The sequence below is a fragment of the Cryptococcus neoformans genome, chromosome 2 (assembly GCF_000149245.1).
Source record: "Cryptococcus neoformans var. grubii H99 chromosome 2, complete sequence".
NCBI lineage: Eukaryota > Fungi > Basidiomycota > Tremellomycetes > Tremellales > Cryptococcaceae > Cryptococcus > Cryptococcus neoformans.
In genome coordinates, this window is record NC_026746.1 from 39753 (window position 1) to 51206 (window position 11454).

At 47.1% G+C, this 11454-nt stretch overlaps 5 protein-coding genes and 1 non-coding gene; 3 read left to right on the forward strand and 3 right to left on the reverse strand.

Moving 5' to 3' along the window:
• Positions 1 to 333: 333 nt before the first annotated feature.
• On the reverse strand, positions 334 to 3572 carry CNAG_06787 (metacaspase). Its single transcript, XM_012191715.1, has 13 exons — positions 2503 to 3572; positions 2419 to 2445; positions 2276 to 2368; positions 2042 to 2224; positions 1789 to 1987; positions 1509 to 1738; positions 1403 to 1464; positions 1219 to 1240; positions 1096 to 1192; positions 813 to 1043; positions 709 to 756; positions 534 to 651; positions 334 to 483 (listed from the first exon to the last, which is right to left on the reverse strand). Exons 1-13 carry the CDS (start codon positions 2751 to 2753, stop codon positions 452 to 454), a joined length of 1593 nt encoding a protein of 530 aa, XP_012047105.1. The 5' UTR covers positions 2754 to 3572; the 3' UTR covers positions 334 to 451.
• A 212-nt stretch (positions 3573 to 3784) lies between these two features.
• Positions 3785 to 6250, forward strand: CNAG_06786 (hypothetical protein). XM_012192345.1 has 2 exons: positions 3785 to 4801; positions 4864 to 6250. Exons 1-2 carry the CDS (start codon positions 3903 to 3905, stop codon positions 5027 to 5029), a joined length of 1065 nt encoding a protein of 354 aa, XP_012047735.1. The 5' UTR covers positions 3785 to 3902; the 3' UTR covers positions 5030 to 6250.
• CNAG_06785 (kynurenine 3-monooxygenase) lies at positions 5420 to 7130 on the reverse strand. XM_012191716.1 has 2 exons: positions 6328 to 7130; positions 5420 to 6273 (listed from the first exon to the last, which is right to left on the reverse strand). Exons 1-2 carry the CDS (start codon positions 6794 to 6796, stop codon positions 5483 to 5485), a joined length of 1260 nt encoding a protein of 419 aa, XP_012047106.1. The 5' UTR covers positions 6797 to 7130; the 3' UTR covers positions 5420 to 5482.
• A 166-nt stretch (positions 7131 to 7296) lies between these two features.
• CNAG_06784 lies at positions 7297 to 9739 on the forward strand. 2 transcript variants are annotated; one of them, XM_012192344.1, is made up of 4 exons: positions 7297 to 7735; positions 7799 to 8972; positions 9033 to 9528; positions 9582 to 9739. In XM_012192344.1, exons 1-3 carry the CDS (start codon positions 7529 to 7531, stop codon positions 9509 to 9511), a joined length of 1860 nt encoding a protein of 619 aa, XP_012047734.1. In that variant the 5' UTR covers positions 7297 to 7528; the 3' UTR covers positions 9512 to 9528; positions 9582 to 9739. The 2 variants fall into 2 exon arrangements, with proteins under 2 accessions (XP_012047734.1, XP_012047107.1); XM_012191717.1 differs by having other exon boundaries at positions 7799 to 8903; positions 8925 to 8972; positions 9033 to 9739.
• Positions 9703 to 11127, reverse strand: CNAG_12129. XR_001045426.1 has 3 exons: positions 10599 to 11127; positions 10152 to 10545; positions 9703 to 10078 (listed from the first exon to the last, which is right to left on the reverse strand). It is a non-coding gene; the product is annotated as a hypothetical RNA (non-coding RNA).
• On the forward strand, positions 9829 to 11372 carry CNAG_06783 (enoyl reductase; the record flags this gene model as incomplete). The annotated part of the gene is made up of 5 exons (XM_012192343.1): positions 9829 to 9866; positions 10235 to 10494; positions 10614 to 10818; positions 11077 to 11203; positions 11243 to 11372. 5 exons carry the CDS (start codon positions 9829 to 9831, stop codon positions 11285 to 11287), a joined length of 675 nt encoding a protein of 224 aa, XP_012047733.1. The 3' UTR covers positions 11288 to 11372.
• Between the last annotated feature and the right edge of the window lie 82 nt (positions 11373 to 11454).

The window sequence follows — 11454 nt, forward strand, 5'->3', positions numbered from 1 at the left end:
ATTGTCTGATCCTGGATTTTGACCAAAATATTGCTAGCAGTAATAAGGCGAGCAAGTTTGTTTTTGTCCTCTGAATAAAAGGTTCATACTACACCAAAGCAATTTTAATTGTATTACCTCGTTCGTTACCCCGATCGTCAGATCGGTTTTTTTGGTTACGCATACGTTAAGTTGTATGTATGCGACAGAAAGTACCGAGATGCAAAAGCGATAGTGCGTCAATGCACCAACCTCCTACTACTTTCCATTTGCACAGTATTTCGGATATGGTCAGAAAAGTCCATCACTCATCATCTCTTGAGAAACAAACAAATATACATAGGTAATAATTAAGGCCGTTGTTTTCTTCTTCCTGAATGGATATGCATGTATATACGGATCTTCAATAATCCGCATAAGCTCTCAACCCACTTACACCGTTTCTTCGTCAACATGACAAAAACGCCATGGCTCACGCAACGAACTGCAAGCTCGTATCAATCGCTACCAACGTGCATTAGCCTCCTGATTTGGAAAGTAACGGCAATGCTCACGGTGACAAGCAGAAAGCTGAGGTTTCTGAGTATACTTACCCCTCATCTCATCTCGAATCGCGATGAGCAACTCTTGGTAGCTCTGATTAGGTCGTTTGTTGAGAGCGGAGATAAATGCCTAAGATTGAACGTTAGCCCGGTTATTTGTATATTGCAGGGAAAAAGCAGGACTTACGTAGGACATGGCTCCAGTCGCCTCACCATCTTCCTGAGTATCCGCGCTCTGTACATCGTTAGCTCTCGCGTTTTGCTACGTGATCGCTGTGCAAAAAAGCTCACAGTCTGGTTGTCCTTACACCCCGACCACATGACAACGTCCGCAGGGCTCGTCTTGGTCTTCTTCGTCTTTTCTTCCGCTTTATTGGCAGCCCACGCGCTTTTCGCGGCTCCAAACAAGCTCGACATGATCCCTCCGGTATCTCCTCGAAGAATATCCATACCGGTACCAAGAAGACCCTCAGAAGCTTCTGCTAGAAGATCAGGCTCTTTGACAGTGCCGTCGGTGGCGTACTATAAGACATTAGTCTGATTCGAGCATAAAGCATGGAAGGAAGGTTCGTACAACGTAAGGTAAATCCATGACGGTTGCAGAGTGACAAGAATCGAAGATCGCTGTAAGGCGACAACCCGAAGGAAGAGGGCGAACAAGGAGCTCGTGACTAATCTGAATCAGCTGTCAAATGACTAAAAACGAGATGAAAACTCTCCTACACTGTCATAATTCATCAGCTACAATTCTGGAACGTATTTTGGGATAGTGCTTACTGTCATCATCAATAAGCAGACCAGCAGTTTCATAATCAACTGGGCAGATTGCTCGAGTTTTCCATCAGCCACAGACAAACCAAAATGCAAATAGAACGGCTTACCCTCATCCTGGCCATCTTGCTCATCGCCATCCGTATCCTCCGTCTGGGTTCCATGCCCAGAACTACACGTGATCAGTTTTTGCTCATATCGTTCCGAATTACCTACTAATGAAAGAACAAAGCATCATCCCTCTGAGCTCCACCAACAAGCCATTTCATCGCTTTGATTATGTTGTCCCTTGTCGGCATAGTTCTCGCATCATTTATATCATCGGTGAGCATAACAATGTCGTCAAGCTGATATCCATATCGCTCTGTGATAAACTTTTGGACATTGTGGACGTCGTTGATACAGCCAGCGAGCTGAGCACTGGATCCAATATAGTTTATACCGATCTATTATGTATGTTGTCAGTCTCGAACTATAAAACAGATAAATAACGTACAAGAAGAGCCTTCCTCCTGCCGTTACATCTCGAATACTCAAAGAAGGCCTGCGCAACTTCTCCAGTTTGACTGTCACGGAATTCAGGGCCGAAATGCTGAGGGTGAGGCCTTCCATCGTCGCTTTCATTTGCACGGTAGCCGCCATAATGTTGCTGTTGACCGGAATAAGGAGCTGGAGGAGGGGCGTACCCTGCATTACTACGAGCTATGAATGAACGACTAAAGATAGAAGGAATGAGTAAAGGAACTCACGTCGGCTCGTATTGCTGAGGAGGAGGTCCAGGGTGAGGGTAATTACCGCCGTATCCTCCATCACAGTATTCGTTCTCTCCATAGCCTTGCTGCTGTTGGCCATAACTTTCTTGTCCATAGCCATTCTGACGGTAAACCAGTTGCTGGTAACCATTCTGATAGCCGTTGTAGCCGTTCCGATACCTTCCAAGTCGGTGAGCATATTCCTCATACCAGTTATGGGGAAACCCTTACTGTCCAGAAGATGCTGGATAATAGTTGCCTCCGGCCTCGCGATTGGATGCCCCATTTCTACTGCCCATCAAATTGCCCATCATTCCGGTCACACTGGCAGCCGTGAGTTAAAGGTAGGTTAGAGGAAGAGAAAGTTCACGCACATGCCCATGGCTGCTGCGTTGCCAAAACTAAAAAAATGAACGTCAGCCATGGATGATCAATAACTCCAAGACAGATTGGTTCACTTGTTTGATTCCTGTTGCGAACGATAGTTCTCATCACTGTAACGTTCTTCTTCTTCGGAGTGATCGCCATGACGACTTTCGCCGCCAGCGCCGCTACTGCTGCTGCTACTGCTTTTACTGCTGTTACTGCTACTGCGAGCCGGAGAGCGGGGCGGCGACTCGTATCTTTCATACCCACGCTCGTCGTCTTCATCTCTGTATTCGACCTCACGCTCTCCCGATTGGTAGTGTTCGTCTCCGTAGTCAGACATTGGAGGTGATCTGGGAAGGAAATAGATTCAATTGAAAAGATGAGCGCCAATAAGGAATCAGATTGTATGGCGTATAATAAGGCTGGGCGGATGATGTGCCCAGGACACCAGCCAGACACACAGTCTCAAAGGAAGGGGGGCACGGACACGCCAAGACGACGTCGAGCGACACCGGCAACTGATATTCTATGAGGAATGCATCCGAATAAATCCATATTAGATCGATCAAATACATATCTGGAGGACGTCATATATGCCACTCAGTCATTATACCCGTATAGAAATACACTCACCCAGTAGTGCACACATCCCAAAAAGAGACCAAGTAAATTAACACATTGCAATCTCTCTCAGGCCGGTCGGCTCGCCACATACAATACACCCTTTGGGCTTTCGTGACTGTAGCTGAGCAATTCCATCTCGCACAATGCAGGCCTTATGCTAGCTCCTGGAAAACATGAACATGCATCGAATGACCCCGGCGAGTCGGAGAATGAACGCTCGGCCCTCCATCTGTTTCTTTGGTGATCGCGCCGGTGACCTTCGACCATTGACCATATTATCCATGTTTTGCCTTTGGATCACGTCATAGAGAAGCCTCGGTCCTCAGCACATTGATGGCGTTTCCCCCTTTTCAATTGACGCAGACACCCCGAAACCTAGCGCTCGTCTGCTTAAGTTTTAGGATCAGACGATTAAGGGTGTCGTATGAACGCTATGGCCATAGTTGATAATAAACTTCTGGTCCATTAGCGCCAAATCCCTTTTTTCGGCGGTAGACGTATATGTGAAAGGATCAGTAGCACAAATGAGGTGATGGTGGTCTATGTGGATGCAAAATGAGATTGTTTACCACATTGACCCATTAGTGTTCCTCTATGTCATCATAACACATCTCACAATGTGATTAGAACATGTCTGATTTATAATAATGATTGCGCGGTTGATTTTGATCTCATTAGTGGCTTTTTTAAAGGCATTACGAATAGATAACAAAATCATTTAGAGATTTGAATCGGGTGATAATCCGTTTTGAGTTTCAGCGATTGTTGGCGGAAACGAGTCGACACCTTGATCAATTCCGTCGTTCGTTCGCATGTGTACATTCTACACTTTTGGTTCTATCTTCACATTCGTCAACATGTAGCAATGACTGTCACTCATACCGAGTTGAACACTCTCGATCCGCTCCCGTCCGAAATCCGCGAGCTAATCTTCCAACAGCTCCTGCTTACCCGTCATATACCCCTCAAATCTGCTTTATTACAAACATGCCGCAAGTATTACAACGAACTACTCCCTTCGCTGTATCACACAGTCTCTCTTCATTCTACCATGATCGGTCGTTTCTTTCAAGGATTAGACAGTGGCTTGTCGGAGGAAGAAAGCTCAGGATGGTACTCAAATGATACAGAGGACGAGAGTTTGCCTCCTGGTACCGGTCAAAATCCGGCGGCACGAAGGCTTCGACTCTTATCATTGGTCAAAATGATCATCCTAGAAGACGTTGGTGCTGTCCAAGGCTGCCTTTGTGCAATCAACACCCTATCCAAGCTGGACCTACCCAACGTTCCCCAAGAGTGGTGGAGTCAAGAATACCCAGGGTATAGCTACTACCCTTTTGGCCATCTGCTTGTCCTCTTTCCAAGTCTCAACATGAAGAAACATGGCGGATCGGGACGTTTAGTATGGAGTAAGGGTTTGATGAACCAGTTGAACGAAGGAAATTATTTGAAGCTCAGGCCGCGTGCCACTTGGTCTGGGAACGACAAGCTTGAAGGGGATTACATCTTGACTCACAGATTCGCAAGCGCGACCGCCGTCATCTTCATGTATGCGCCCGACAGTCCTCTTTCGCCAGAATTGTCTTCCCTTATTTCGGTAGCAGCTGCATCGATGAATCGCAAGCGCTGCATATTTGCCGATGTTGATCCAGAGATATTCAACCTCATCGATCCGCTGTACAATATTAGCACAATCTCTTGGCATCTCAGGCCAGAAGGAAAGTGTAAACAGAAGCATTTCGATGGTCTTGTTAGTCTTATTCGGTGAGTCATCTCCAACCGGATACAAGCTTACCGTCTAACGCAACGTTAACGCAACGTTATAGACGGTATAAGCACATGTATAATGGTCAAAACGCTTTTACGTTCTATGTGTATGGCTACGCCTTCAAGCCATACGACGACCCAAAAGTTGTGACTGAAAATCTGGAGAGTGCGAGCTACGACCCCAATTCAACGGTTACTATCATCATTCGATTGATATGTCGGTGAAAATAATCTCTTCTCTTGATGGTGAATCATTTCGATCTCCCTTTCCTTTGGTTTAACTTTCTTCACAGTGTTCCTGTCCGTCATCCCTCAAAATTATCATATATTCGATTACCAAGCCCGATATGCCATGTTTCTGTGTTTATCCATAATCCTGAATGTAGTCACCCAATGTGCGCGATCGCTGGACGGACGAGTCTCATGCTATATGAGTGAATGGTTAGTAAAATTCTGAATACCGGCATGTAATCAACTTTATCTCTACCTACCTTATTCGCCTACGTCCCTATATCCCCCTTCATACCACTGTGGCGAATTTCATCCTCTTTTAAAACAACTTGGCAAGTTTATAACGAACCGCTGAATAGCTGTTGGACGGATCCAATGACAGTTTGCCGGGTTAGACAATAATGTGATCCATCGAGCTACAACTAGTTTTCTAGTATCCATCACAACTCAAAAATCAATCTTCTCTTGGGTGATATCATACCCCATTAGCTTCGCATCCCTATAATACCCTTTCGAACCCAACACCCTCAAAAACATCCAGATCGACCACTTTCTGAACCACCACCCCACAGGACCCTTCAATTCAAACCTCGACGCACTGCTCTGCCTCGTCAACGATCTTATCGACTGAAATCTCATTCTTCTCGTCTTCTCAAAATACTCGAACAATGACTCATACCCCTTCTCTACCGCTGGTTCATGTGCAAGCAAGCGCGCGAGAAGTCCGGCATCTTCGATTGCCTGTGATGCCCCCTGTCCCGCCGAAGGAGGGATCGCATGCGCCGCATCGCCAATCAGGCAGATTCGTTTACTGTGCCACGTTGGGATATCGGGTATACTATACGGTGGCCACACCTTTCCTTGACCATCTTCTAGACTCGCTATTAGACTCTTCGCAGGTTCGTAGTTTATCCCTTCATAATCCGCCTTGGTGGCTCTCACACAATCCCCGCTAGTTTCGTACACTTTCCAGCCCTCTTTCGATCGTTCCGGGGATGAACGCTGGGCGATCCATCCAATGGTTTCGCCGGAGGGGTCGATGGGAAAGAGGAGAAGAAGGCCGGGAGGGGTGTAGATGGCTGCTGGGAGAGTCATACTGGGAGGGATGTTGATCGCGGAGCAGGGGGTGGTAGCCCATAGACCGACGAGGCCTTCGTAAAAAGGAGAAGGGGATGCTGGACCTAGAAGCTGTTCACGGACTTTGGAGTAAATGCCGTCTGCACCGATGAGAATATCCCCTGCTTTCTAGTGTCAGATAATATACTTGTTCATTTGCAAGGTGATCAACCCGCCTTCGCCGTGTGTACCATCAGCGAAATAAACTTTCACACTATGCTCCCCTTCTTCCACCTTCTCACACACTTTGCCATACTCAATGTTTACCAACCCCCCCATCGCGTGACACTGGTCAAGCAGCCGATTATGCAGCGCTGTGCGGGTAACCCTCACCGCCCTATATCCCCAATTATCTTTATCTCCATTGACCATTGCCCCTAACCACTGGCCATCGCTGGAGTATATATTGATATTGTCATACTGATAACCAGCATTAAGGACTTCATCTTTCATGCCTAGGATTTTGTCGAGCACGCAGAGGGCGTTAGGAGAGATAATGAGCGCCCCGCCTTCATTACTTGCGAAAGGACGGATTTCATAGATCGTCGATCGGATATTACGGCGTGCGAGGGCGATGGCTAGAGAAGGACCACCAATGCCGCCTCCTACGATGAGCACATGTCTGGCAAGCGAAACCGATGTCATGGAAAACAGTGTTTTTTGTCGTTAAAGGTGATAGGAGTGGATCAAGCCACGAAGTATGGCGTGCAGTTGCCGACCGTTCTTTTCGATCGTTGCCATGGAACCTGATACTTTTATATAGAAGGTAGCTGTCCCAGACACGTTGCTGGTATTCTTCATCGGATTTGATATGGGACAAGTTGAGCACCGCCTGCGATCGACATGGCAGCCAAGGGCAGACCATCGATGTATCGTTCAAGGCAGGCATCGGAGGATTTCGCGGTCACTCGTCCCTTACAGTAACAGACAGTGAAGATCTGGACATTCTGGGTAGATCTGGATTAGGAGCCTCTTTTCGAAGCTGACTTCCGAGATCTCAAAAACAGATACTACGAGTACAACTCTCCTCCTCCCGGCTCTTATCTTACATTACGTAATACTCCATTCCCGTATCGAACGGCCCAATAGCACTACAAAGGCCAAAGCACCGCCATCCAAGTCTAAAGTCTAACTTGGTTTTTCCTTTTTAACTTGGTTTTTCCTTTTTAACTTGGTTTTTCCTTTTTGTTCATTCTATTAGCATTCAATCATCCACTCATTCAAATCACTGCCTCAACCATGTCCTTCACGCCCGGTCATCCCGCTAACGCAACATATCCTTCGCCCTTGTGCTATGTTCCCTTCGATATCAACCAACTATATTCAGTCCCTAATGTGGTGGCCATCAATTCTCTTTCTGAGATACGTGAAAGAAATATGCTTGGGCGACTAAGGATGGCTGCTCGATATCGGACGATCGCAGACGAGTCGGGCGCCAGCACCGATTACTTACTTTATTTCTTTTCCTTCATTGGTTCTCTACTGCCATATTTTCAATATGATAATTATGATATGTCACGTCAGGAATTTATGGGACGACAATGGTCCGATACAGATGTGATCAAAGAGTTCAAACGACCGGAAGTGAGTTCTTTCAAGATATTAGATGAGCTCAAAATATCTGACACGTTTCGATATCTTTTCTAGACGGCGAAAAGCGCAAAAGATGGCCGTGCGTCATCCATTTCTTTTGATAGATCGATATCTAAAATTAAATCCATTTCTGAAACGTCGACCGAGAAGGGGGCGACCACACCGGATTTCGTGTTCAGGGTTTGTAGAGGCGGTGTCGTTGAAAAGGTCTGCGGCGTAGGCGAACTAAAATGGCGTACTAAATCGGAAAGAGAGCAGCAGCGCAATTCTTTCTATTACGACTGCAAGGAAGGCATTTTCCAGTCTGTCTGGTATGTCGTCACTGCCTTCGACCTGTTTAAGTGCCGACTCGGATTTACGATTGTCGATTGGAGCTTCTGTCGACTAGCGATGATGATGGATGAGGCGGGCAGGAATGTTGTCGTCTTGGAGGCCAATGATAAAGCTGTGAAGAGATTCCACTCTCAATATGGAGATGCCCTTTCGGCCAACGACTTGGATAACCTTGAAGAGGTCTGGAGCGATATGCCCAATACGCTGTTTACTGAAGACTGGGAAATCGATCAAGAGGCTAGAGATCGCTTTGAGGGTACCATTTTGCTCATAATTGCGGCAGTGACATCGGATTTTTCTCCGGTCTCCCCACAATCATCGAACGATAGTCCTTTACCTCTCGGCATTCCAAGCGAGAACCACGTCCATGTGGACGGTCATGCCAAAGAAGGGGCCATCGCATTGCACCATAGAAAGCATTACCACGGTAGACGCTACAGTGTGAAGGCGAAGGTGACCGAAAGTGCAGATGAAGGTGGTAACAAGAAGGGGGACGCCAGCGACGGTGCTAGTGGCGGTGGTGGGGGAGGCTTTGGTGGTGGTGGAGGTTCAGGCAATGGCAAGGGGGGTGGAGGATCAGGAAATGGAGGCAATAGAGGTTTGGGTGGGAATCCGGCTCCACGAAGGTCTTCGAGGCTGAATTCAAATGCAGCTCCAAACAATCCACCCAGCAACAGGCACAATAATGTAGCTAACTTTGATGTTCTGAGCAAGGCGGAATCTACGGAAGAGATCGAGGAGTATGGGGAAAAAATGGAGGAAGATACGGAAGAGATGAAAGAAGGTACGGAAGGAATGAAAGTAGGTACGGAAGGAGTGGAAGAAGGTACGGAAGGAATGGAAGAAGATACGGATGGCCATATGGCGAAAGAACTGGTGGATGCTTGGAGAACTCGTATGTATCGTCTCATTTAGCTTCATGAACGGAATGGCTTATGATACTAATTTATCTCAGAGGTGTCCATCGCGCGCATGAACGAGGGGCACCAACCTGTTCCTTACGGTCCTCCTTCCCCTTCAACGTCTGGCAAGTTTTCTCTCCCCCCTTCGTATGCAGAGGGCCGTCATCAATTCGCAGCGTCGAGCCAAGCTTTCGTCCCACTCCTTACCCCTCCTATTTCACCTGACGGCGCTAAGTTTGGCGGTTCCAACCATGACTATCGTGCGACCCAAAGCACCGTTGACTTTTCCAAGGCTATCGAGGACTTGTCTCGGGCTATCGAGCTAGATGCCAGTGGTCATAAGCCTTTTTGCCTTTCAGAAATCGGCGAGGTTGACATCTCAGAGGACGATGATCCGGCTCTTCAGGATCCATTTGGCCATATTAAAGAGCACATTCCTCGCGGATTGAGTTTCCGACTCTTGACGCGTGGAGAGATGGACATTGTCTTCGCGAGGGTCGCCTGTGGCGATTACATCTTGAGGGAAGGATAATATGAACCAGTTGCTGGGTAAGTTTGATGGGAGGGCGTTCGGATTGGCATTCACAGGAAGTCGGAGACAGAAAGCGGCAATGATAACGATTTTCGGCCATTTACGACCACTTACGATTAATGACGACTCTTCTAGTTATTCACAAGTTATTTGTTTTAGTTGTTAGTTGTTATAACACATGTACATATATTCCTCGTTCGAGTTCCTTCTATCCAGATCCGCCTGGACAGCCGGCGTATATAAATGCCACATACCCATAGGGAGTGTTAAATTCTTCTCTCTTTCCTCCAATAATCCACCGTTACGAGCCTAAAAAGATGCACAGGGTGTGGAACCCGTCGGCTATAAAGGTAGTGTATGCCCTTCCGCTACCGAAGCAGAATTTATTACGTCTTGCTTGATTACCTGCTTCTCATCTCTTAACGCTGTCGATTTAAATCACAAGTACTGCAGAACCATCCCTGTAGATCAAGATGACTTCTACAGAAGTTCCCAGTACTATGCAAGCATGGACCCCAAATGAGATGAATCCTTTCCATTCTAGGACCGCATCTCGAAAGTATTAATCTGTCCTTTTCCCAATCCGATTGGATTTCCATCAGCAATATCCCTGTGCCTCCGGTGAAAGACAACCACGTACTCGTCAAAGTCCAATACGTAGCTCAAGTAAGCCCAAATCCCGTACCAAATTCTGCGACTGTTTAAGTCTCAGTTTTTTCTCAGAACCCAACCGACTGGAATAAGCGCCCTCTCCATCTCCCCTCCCGGCGCCCTCAGCGGCTGCGACTGCGCCGACACCGTCATCAAACTCGGACCCAACCTCAACACCCCGCTCAAAATCGGGGACAAGGTCGCAGGGTGCATCAGCGGTGGATCTTCCACTGTCGAAGGGTCGTACGCTCAATACGCGGTGGTGGAGAGTGATATGTGTTTTGTCGTACCGGAGGAATGCCTTTGGAGGAGGGGCGACGTTTTGGGATTGGGTGGGTGACTGCTGCTCAGGTGGGTGTCTGTGTGCGTGAGATGTGTGCTAGCTGATCCTATCATGATCAGATTGTTGTCTATAGTCAAGGCAAAGCACTCTCACTAAACAATACCAAAGTGTCCGGGAACCCGTGGTATATCATCTACGGCCCTTCAACCTCGGTCGGCTTATTCCCTACATCCCTCGGCAAAGCTCTAGGTTACCGCGTCCTTGGCATCTGTTCTCCCCACTCTTTCTCGCTTGTCAAATCGTACAGTGCCGACGTTACTATCGATTACCACAATCAATCCCAAGCCATCTCAGAGGCATTGGATTTGGCAGGGTGAGGGGTGGAGTTTGCGTTGGATACGATTTCAGAAGGAGATAGTTTTGGGATGACTGTCAAGATGATGGGCCAGAAGGGAAAGCAGTTGAATTGTACGCCGTCCGTACCGGACGGAGTGCGCAAGATAACCCGAGGTTCAAGATTGAGTTTACAGCAGTGAGAACTCTTTGGGGTGCTGTAAGTCTTTGCATTGTGTCCTTGCATTCAGTCCATCTACGAATTTCGACATTGACGCATAAGCCGTAAACCTATCAGGATTTCAAATGGGGTCTTCGTGACTCTGACAAAGTATGGGATCGAGCCGAACCCTATCAAGATTAGAGATGGTTTTAAAGATATAGGAACAGGGCTGGAAGATTTAAAGATGTGTTTTTATAACAAGGTGGGTGTTACTCTGGGCTGATAGGCGGTCCGATTGTAGAATGGAAAAGTTTCTGGACAAAAGCTCGTGCTCCAAGTCTCATAGACTTCTCACCATTCGTTTGTTTGATAATTCAGCATAAAATAAATATTCAATGGCAATAAAGCTATTGTCGGAAGATGAAAACAAAGTGATTATATTATGAGTTGGAATTCCTTCTCAACAACCACACTGGTCACTATGACTTGTCCCTAACAGTCTGGCTACTACAA

Excerpts from the sequence above, each read along its gene's own strand:
- CNAG_06787 (XM_012191715.1), bottom strand. The coding sequence starts at position 2,753 with ATGTCTGACTACGGAGACGAACACTACCAATCGGGAGAGCGTGAGGTC. Across the intron at positions 2,225-2,275 it reads TATCCAGCATCTTCTGGACA|GTATCGGAACGGCTACAACG; the intron begins GTAAGGGTTTCC and ends CCGACTTGGAAG. Across the intron at positions 1,193-1,218 it reads GAGTTTTCATCTCGTTTTTA|TCACGAGCTCCTTGTTCGCC; the intron begins GTCATTTGACAG and ends GATTCAGATTAG.
- CNAG_06786 (XM_012192345.1), top strand. The coding sequence starts at position 3,903 with ATGACTGTCACTCATACCGAGTTGAACACTCTCGATCCGCTCCCGTCC. Across the intron at positions 4,802-4,863 it reads GGTCTTGTTAGTCTTATTCG|ACGGTATAAGCACATGTATA; the intron begins GTGAGTCATCTC and ends GCAACGTTATAG.
- CNAG_06785 (XM_012191716.1), bottom strand. The coding sequence starts at position 6,796 with ATGACATCGGTTTCGCTTGCCAGACATGTGCTCATCGTAGGAGGCGGC. Across the intron at positions 6,274-6,327 it reads TGATGGTACACACGGCGAAG|GGGATATTCTCATCGGTGCA; the intron begins GCGGGTTGATCA and ends ACTAGAAAGCAG.
- CNAG_06784 (XM_012191717.1), top strand. The coding sequence starts at position 7,391 with ATGTCCTTCACGCCCGGTCATCCCGCTAACGCAACATATCCTTCGCCC. Across the intron at positions 7,736-7,798 it reads AAGAGTTCAAACGACCGGAA|ACGGCGAAAAGCGCAAAAGA; the intron begins GTGAGTTCTTTC and ends TATCTTTTCTAG. Across the intron at positions 8,973-9,032 it reads GGTGGATGCTTGGAGAACTC|AGGTGTCCATCGCGCGCATG; the intron begins GTATGTATCGTC and ends AATTTATCTCAG.